Source organism: Callionymus lyra, chromosome 19, assembly GCF_982586985.1.
Source record: "Callionymus lyra chromosome 19, fCalLyr1.hap1.1, whole genome shotgun sequence".
Taxonomy (NCBI): Eukaryota; Metazoa; Chordata; class Actinopteri; order Syngnathiformes; family Callionymidae; genus Callionymus; species Callionymus lyra.
Window position 1 is genome coordinate 17,900,917 of NC_141836.1, and position 8,781 is coordinate 17,909,697.

At 39.2% G+C, this 8,781-nt stretch overlaps 1 protein-coding gene across 1 annotated transcript in view; it reads right to left on the reverse strand.

Moving 5' to 3' along the window:
- kcnd3 (potassium voltage-gated channel, Shal-related subfamily, member 3) overlaps positions 1 to 7,289 on the reverse strand; it is a 99,402-nt gene extending 92,113 nt beyond the window's left edge. The window contains exons 1-2 of the mRNA XM_087780916.1: positions 6,604 to 7,289; positions 4,446 to 5,630 (exon numbers count right to left, since the gene is read on the reverse strand). Of these exons, the coding sequence (XP_087637042.1) occupies positions 4,446 to 5,548 (1,103 nt within the window). The 5' untranslated portion in view covers positions 5,549 to 5,630; positions 6,604 to 7,289. The remainder of the gene's footprint in view (positions 1 to 4,445; positions 5,631 to 6,603) is intronic.
- Between the last annotated feature and the right edge of the window lie 1,492 nt (positions 7,290 to 8,781).

The following is an 8,781-nucleotide window of genomic DNA, read 5'->3' on the forward strand; positions in this document are numbered from 1 at the left end:
TGTAGTCCATGTAACTCCAACAGCAATATGTTTGACTTGCTACTGCCATCAATGTTGTTGTTTTTTTTCGACCAAAAGAATGAAAATTATGAGATGACCAAACACAAGCAGATGGTGTAGGCCAACATTAAAGTTTTGCATTATATTACAACATGTGGCAAATGTTTGGTGAGGTCAAAGTCAACAGTCACTTAACATAGGGCGCGGTATCGTTCATACACTTACAATACTGGCACGGATACCTTCATTCTGATAAAAATAACTGGAAAATACTTTTCGACTTTTAGAAGGACATTGCTCATAGTACAAATCTTGAGTTTTTCCAGTTTTGGTGAATTTCAACGTTGTTTTCTTGAATAAAAAAAGCATAACGTTTTATGTTTCGGTACTATCAAAGTATTTTGGTCAGTGTCACAAAAGAACCGAGTGCGATACCCAGCCCTACTTAATTATAATTATTCTAAATTTAGAATAAAAGCTGTTGTATATATATTTCAGGAGTTCTAATATATAACAGTGCTAACTCCCGGCAAAAACCAAGCAGCAATCCAATAAATTATTTTTTCTCTCTGGCACTAGTGGGGATTTAATACGAAGCTATTATCATTTAAAAAGGTCAGACTCAATTTGTTCAACAAAACCGAGAACAAAATCCCTCCATGCTCATATTTCTAAATATCTGATTTATCTTAAGCCTCATTGTGCGAACATTTCGTTTTGTAGAGTTTCTGATAAAGCTTTACCCTTTTCAAGTCGGCACAGGAACCAGAGGTCAAACAGGGTTCTTCAAAGAAAAAAAAACTTAACCACTGACCACAAACATTAATAGATATTTCATTCAGGAACACAAAAAGCTCCTTTTCCAAGCGGTTTCTATACACAAGAAAGCTCCACCTATAATTCAGCAGTCTAATGTAGGGGGGAATTAGGAACTCTAATTGAGATAGGATTATGTTCAGATAAACAGAGGATTCAAAAAGCCACAGAGGATGGATAGGCCATTGTTCTTCATTATTATGTCAGAGTGCCACTCAAGCAATGGGGATTTCAAAATTCATCTGTTGTCTTCCTAGCCAGCAAAAACCAGGATTATCATCAATGTGACTGCAACAATGCAGTTCATTATTCATATTCAGAGCTGGATGTTTTTTTTACATTTACAGAAATGAAAATTGAATAACAGTCGTATTGTGGATTGAAACATAATTCCTTTTGATCTTACTTCTGTTGCCAATGGTTAAAAAAAAAGATAATTCACAATGTTTCTAGATCAAAGAACATTTGTCAATCAATAAAACAGAAAAAATCAAATGTTGAATGCACTTTAAATAATTCCCGAACTCAAAATTTCTCAACAACAAGCAATAGAATGGAATGCAATAAACAAAACACAATTAAAAAGCTGATCCTACAGTACATGAAGTAGACACCTTCCAAAGCAATAGTTTGAACCCATCAACAAAAGCAGATGAAGTCAAGGCTATTGATGATTGACATACGTGCATAAGGGAACTTAGGGAACTTTGGACGAAGTTTTTTGTTGTTAATGCTGTTGGAAATGGTATCTTTAGAAGTAAAATACATTTCCAGCAAAATCTTTTTTGACCAGTTGTATTTTTAAGTACTTATCCTGGTATAAAATGTTTTTGTTGCTTGTTTTAGAAATGAACCCCCCAAATAATTAAAAAAAAAAGTGTTTATTTTCCCCAAATTGTTCAGCTCCAGTCGTAAGAATAAAGCGTTTCACTGAAACATGCGTTCGTGTGACTAATTCAAATACGTTATCAGTATAAGGTTAAGCAGAACATTTTAGTGATTGGAGTTTGGCCAATATCTGACCTGTTGACACCAAATACTATGCCAGGCAATTATTCCCATCACTGGCAGGTCAGTGTTGAAATCTACGGACTTCTTGACAGTTGATATAAACTAGATTTAAAATTGTTTTCAGCCAGGAATCAAACAAACAAGCCTCAGTTTGCCAACACTCAAGTATAAATATAAAAAAAACAAGGTCGACAAAGTAAACCACTGCAGTAAATTAAATTTGTTTGAAAAAAGAAAAAAAAACTACACAGAGCAGAAGCTTGTCAATCTTAGCCTGAGGCTTCAAGTGCAGGGAGGAAAATGTTGTTAAGCAAAAAGTTCTTTCATCTTCTTTTGTCAAATGTGTGTGTGTACATGTGGCACAGTGACTTAGGATTTAGTTTTCTGTACAAGTTGTCAAAGCTTTTCTTTACAAGGATGTGAAGGAAGAAGAATTTAGACTTTTAGAATTACTATTTTTTTTTAGAACCTAATCTAATGAGAGCTTAAATACTAACCTTAGCTGATATGCTAAGCCCTGCTGAAGTTGTCATATTCCTAAAATGTAAACAAATAATGAAGAGAGCCAAGAATAAATCAATAAAAAAGTGGCTTCAAAGAAAAAGAGCAAGAGGTGTTTCGAAAAAAAAACAACTATATCATCAGCGATAATAAGCCATCACCAGTCAAACACACCCATCCCGCACAATAAGTGAACATTACTCCACAAGTATTCTATTTATTATGTGTGTTTTACTGACGTAAACTCAGAGCAGAGACCGGTGTCAGGCAGGTTTACATTAGTCAGCAGATGCAGTGGGCCACAACATTAGTCACTCTGACACCCACTTCTGGCCTCTGCTTTATTGATGAGGCCAAGCCCAACAACTACCACCCCCTTAGTACACAAACACACATCCACACAATGCGAGCGTAAGAGCAACAGGAGACCCGTTCAGTGTCTCAAGTCTCGCTGCTGTGTGAGACACGGGGCCGCGTGGAGGAGCGATGACAAATACACCCAACACGACAGAGAATATCATGCTTCTGTCAGACAAAAAACCCACCAGTCGCTGAACTAAGGAATCGGTTGAGAAAACTAGAATATGCTCAACACCAGCTCTTGTAAATGACAGGGCACGAATACAGTTGCCAAGTGTGTCACGGCGAGAAAACGGCTCAGAGCATTTATAGCCTCCATGACTGTGATATTTAGCAGGATACTGCAATTTGTCAGCCTCTCAGTCTGACTCACACACCATTAGGCCTAATAGTTGGCGTATCACAGAACCACGAGAGCGTATGTGTGTGCGAGTGCACACTGTGTAAAATTAATGATGTATGTGCAGTTCCCGTCACTGCCGTAAAAAACAATATACGATGACATAAAGACGAAGAAAAACAGGCATCGAGTCGTGGATCACTAATGCATCAAAGTGCCTCGTGTGTGGAGAAAACATGACGAGTATGCATAACAATAACTGTTGAATCTTGATTATCAAGCTCACACTTCGAAACCCGTTCACTTAGTTGATATTTTTAAAGATTTAAGTGGATGGAGGCTCTTTGAAGCCGTGCAGGGAATGATGTAATCTGTGTCAAACGCAAGGCCGGGAGGTGAAATCTGGGCCACCAAGGCATTTAATGTGGTCCGCGAGTAGGAAAAATGGATTCAATAGAGATTAATGTTCATGTTTAAAGAGTGATCTATAAAGATGATAGTGTTAAAGATAAGCTGAGAGACAAAGATCGATGATGTCAGCGACTAAAAGTTAAAAAAAAAGAGAAAGAAGGTAACATAGGCCAAACAGAGATGGTTAATTTAGATTTAGCTTTTAATAATTAAAAACCTAATATTGCAATTATACTTCTATTATACTCTAAAGTACTAAAGAAGTGCTAGGGACAGATGGTATAAAAGTAAAAAGTTCGGCCCATGATGTTATTCAGGATTTTGTTTGATTATGCATTTGACACCATTGACCTGCATTTTCAGCAGTATGCCATCCTATAATGGCCCTTTTCTACCCATTGAAAGTAGATAAAGGAAGGTAAATTAGGGAAGTATACGGCAGAAAAGGGCAGGTTAAACTTAATGAAGAATTACCAGTAATACAAATTAAAGATGCATACACTGGGATTTTAAGCGGAAATTTTCTATTCATCCATGCTTCAACCATAAGTGAATATAATTACTTTTGGATAAACCCCAAATTACCAACCATTAACTGGTTTAAAAAGACTCATCACTAGTCAAATAGGCAGTACACTGTCATAACACTGCTCAGCTATAATTTATTCTGTTGTCGTTTCCTCATGATGCCTTTAACCTTCCCCCTGCAATCTCCTACATATACCTGTCTCCATGGTTGATGGATGGAGACAGCTGCACAGCAGATAGCACAACTTCTGATGACTGCTTCAATAGCCGGGTAGAAAACCGTTGAATAGAGCCGAAACTTGTCTCTTTTGAGCTTTGATTATAGAAAGTTCCTGAAGCCCAACCATTGCGACAGTGTCAAACTTTTGGGAAAACAAAACAATCACACATATGGGAAAACAATAGCAGTCACATCTACTCACGCATCAAGGCAGATTCTCGGCATTTTCAACCACATAAAAGTGTGCTGTGCTCTTACCCGAGTGTTGTCATAGTAACGATGGTGTACCAGAAGGAGGCAGGGATGCTGGTGAATTTGCTGGAGGTTGAACCCTTCTCTGCGTAGAACATGACGGTAGCAAAGATAATTATGGCCATAGTGAGGGAAAAGAGCAGAAAGCCCAGTTCAGAGGCGCAGCTCTTGAGCGTGTAGCCTAAGATGCGAAGGCCTTGCGAGTGACGGGAGAACTTAAAGATTCGGAATACACGGAAAACGCGCAGCGTCACAAAGGCGCCGCTCACGTCCTCGTTGTCGGTCATCACGAGGCCAATATAGTATGGCAAGATGGCCACAACGTCTATGATGCTCATGACCGACCGCATGAAACGGTAGCGGCTTGGAGCGGCAAACAAGCGCATCAGATACTCCACGGTGAAGATCATAACACAGGCAGTGTCCATGCAGAAGAAGGCCACGGTGTAGCGCTCGCCACATGGCACTTCCTTTTGGTTGGGCACTGTACCACAGGGCACCGTCTCGACCACGTTAGTGATGACAGAGACGGCGATGAAGAACCCGGTGACGTAATAAAAAACAAGGGCCATGGTGGAGGTGTGGGGGTTCTCAAAAGCCCGCCACATGGTTTCCCTGAAGGTCATATTGGGAAGCTTGGCGTCCTTGTTGTCCTCCTGGTCATCCATCAGACGCTCTGCATTCTCCCTCTTCCTGTCTTTGTACTCTTCGTAGCAGCAGTCGCCGATGATCTCTGGGATGATGCCGAAGAAAGACATCTCTTCATCGTAGGAGGAAATGCATTCGTAACGGGGGTAGTGCAACTTTCCCGTGCGATAGAAGTTGAGCACACTGCGGAAAACATCTGGGTCCCGGTCAAAGAAGTACTCTTTGGTTTCTTCATTGTAAAAGAACTCCTTCTCGGAACTGCCCAACAGAGTGTCAGGATAGCGGTCCAGGGTGTTCCTCCAAGTCTGGAAGCGCCGCCCACTGACGTTCAGGATGATTAGCTCATCTTGACGCTTGTTCTTCTCCGCTGGGGCGACTGGCATAGGCAGATTGGCAACAGGCATCCAGCCAATTGCTGCTGCCCGAGCAAAAGGAAGCCATGCTGCTACTCCCGCTGCCATGTTTGTCCAACCTGGAGCGTAGGGGCGAAGTCCAGCACCTTCACAACCAGTTTGATTTCAGCAGACACACCATCTAGTAGTGCTGGGGATTTTTGGAAGAGGAGAAGGGCCCAATGGGAGCCGGTGAGGAGTCGGAGAGAAAAAAAAGAAAAAGATTGAATAAATTAGAAAAGGAAGATGCGTATTGTTGGAGAACATACTATATCACAACTTTTTCGCAGCTAATATTTTGTTGAAAGGAAGAAACACAACACAATCTTGAAGTCATCAGGCTGCTCAGTGGCCCTATCAAAAAAAGTTAAGTGACTAGACAAGAGGGAAACCGAGGTCATCTATCCTTTAGACAGTTTTTAGCGTGACTGCAGGAGCCTCAACAACGACTGGAATTCTTTGATGAGTGAAGACTTCACAAAATCATTTATGTATTCCCTCGCTTGAGTGACATCAGACTTCATGGTTATTGTTTATTAACATGTTTTTTTTTATGTATACATAATCATTTTTAAGTGTGTATTAATGTACTACTCATGTAAATCTATACATATGCTAGCAGGTGTCACTTGGGCTGTAAAGGATATTGTAGGTATTGTTGGTTAGAAATAATGTTATTATTATTTATTTATATAAATCTTTGACAGACCAATTCATTTTTCTGGTTGGCATACCATTGAGCCAGTCCGTGGCAGCACATGGACATACACAAGTTCTTGGTAAAGAATACAAGCTTTTATCTCATATTATGTGAAATTATCTAAATCTGATAATAGATTCTACCTCCCTTTGCACAGAAACACATGACTAGTACAACACTTAAACTCGAGGGTTTTTTTAATCAATAAAACCAAAATTAAACTTGAGAGACTTGCGTTACGTGCGCAAAAATCAGTTTTGCTGAAACCTGTTGATGTATAAGTTCAATTTCATGGCGAATGGATATTTAAATTAAACATCAGATTCATAACACAGCATCAACTATACGGTTTCGTCAAAGGTGAGGTCACAACCAGTACAGTGAATCGCGACACTTTTCAATTAAGTTTAGTGGTTCCACTCACCGTCCAAAAACGCTCCATTCAAAGTTTATCCGAAACAACTCCTTTGAACGGTACAACTGTTCGCGTTTGTTGTTTAAATAAGAGTCTGGTGTGTGGAAAAAAAAAAAGTTAGGGATTGAAAAAAAGAAAAAAATGTAGACGCGGGTAAGATTTATGCTGGCAGTTGGCGGACGTGAACGCACCACAGATGCCAAATGTTGGTTGCCATCATGCTGGAGGAGAGACGGATGAGAGGACTCCGGTGAGAGGACCGTAGTGGACCCGGTTCTCTGTCAGAGTGTTGGAGGAGACGGAGGAAGAGGAGGAGGCGGAGGAGGAGACTCTCTCTCTCCCTCACTCTTGTTTGCTCTTCCTCACGAACACACACTCAGACACACAATAGATCCGCCGTGCGCACAGCAGTTTGCACACAAAATAAGTGAAATTCAGAGATGAACCTCTGAGAGGAAAAAAAAAAAAAAAAAAAAAACCGAATACGCAATGTCCCCCTGCATCATTACTCGAAATCCATTTAAGGAAACGTCTTCTCCTCTGAATGGAGAGAGCGTGACCGTTGATACAAGCCAGTGTTCGCTTCTCAGTCCATTTCATTTGCACAAATCAAAAGCTGCCAGCAGACTTCTGCATCCCAGCAGGGGCGCAGCGCACGGTTCCAGCGCCAGGGAAATGAAACCGGAGATTGAATGAAAGGACTCCTTCAGGACCGATGGTATTGACCCTTCCCTCATAAGTTTGACCTCTCCATTGATTTATTTCAACACAACTTTCCAGATCAGGGCTTAGTGGAGGGAAAAAGGTGGACATGTCAGTCAACAAGATGCATGATCTGGGATCAAGATGTGGGTTTAAACCAAACTGCAGGTCTGGATGGAATCTTGGAAAAAAAGAGTTTATAAGGCAGAGAACTAACAGCTTGAATCTGAGGAGATTCATCTGAATGGAAGTAATTGATAAACAGCTCACACAGGAAGTGAGATGCATTTACATTTCCATGATTCCTTTCCAACAATGTATTCTTAAATGTTTTAGGCTAATTTATAAAGATCATTTTGAAAACTATGAAGACAAAAAATGGAGGGTTGTGCAGGAGAATGGAGTAGATGCATTGCAATGAACACATGATGCTGAAAATACAAAATTATTTGTATTTTAATATTAAATAATATATACATTTAACTTCAAGGGGACATTAAATATATGCCCCTATACAGTTAACTAAACGGGGGATATTGGAAATCTCCCTTACATGGTAAGAATGGTTTTAAATTACATTCATATTACATTTAAATTTGCTTTCCAGAATTTAGAATTACACTCTGAAACAGCTGGTATGACATAAGACCTTTCAGTTTGACAAAAGTCACCCTAGATGAGAAAAAAGAAACGGTAACTTCAGAATTTATATTAAAATAAAAAACCTATATAGAATGGCACCAAGTTTCAGGCAACCAAATCTTACTCTGCTTTCCATTTAATGAAGAAAATACATATTTTATATTATTCATTTGTGCATCTTGTATTTATGTTTTGTTTTTTTCCCAAACCAATTAATCATTTGAGCTGTCAAAGATTCGACTTTACATTTTATGCTCAAATGCCTGTAATACAGCAACTGAACAGAGGAATTAAATAATCTTCAAAAGACTGAAATGGAATGCTACTGAGCCGAGTTAATTGGACTTTGGAAAAAAAAACCTTTGTTAATGCTGGAGAAAAGATGATGTAAATGATTTGGATGATAATGTTCTTGGTGCAGTTCGGTACCATTTACTTTATTACTCATTTGTATATTTAGACAGTAAAAGCTGTTTTAAGAAAAATATACATTTTAGAGACTCATTCGATTGAGTCAATAGTATATTTCTTTATTATTTCTTTCTTTCTATTTTTCTTTTTGAATTTCCTCCATTAATGATTGGAGCTAAAGATCATTTATGATCTGTACTCAACCTCATTCTCTTACCAATTGTATTTCTAATCACTGCTTGTGTGGGATAGGAATGATGCCTTCATACCAGGTACAATCTTTCAAGATGTTAACAGTTACTATGACCTAGAGCTTTAATTCATTCAAGTTTGTGTTCGGGGGAAACTTTTGTATGAAAATTAAAGCTTGTGAACATGCAAGGAAGAAATAACAGGGACCTAACAGCTCTGTGCTTCAGAAAGACTCGAGAC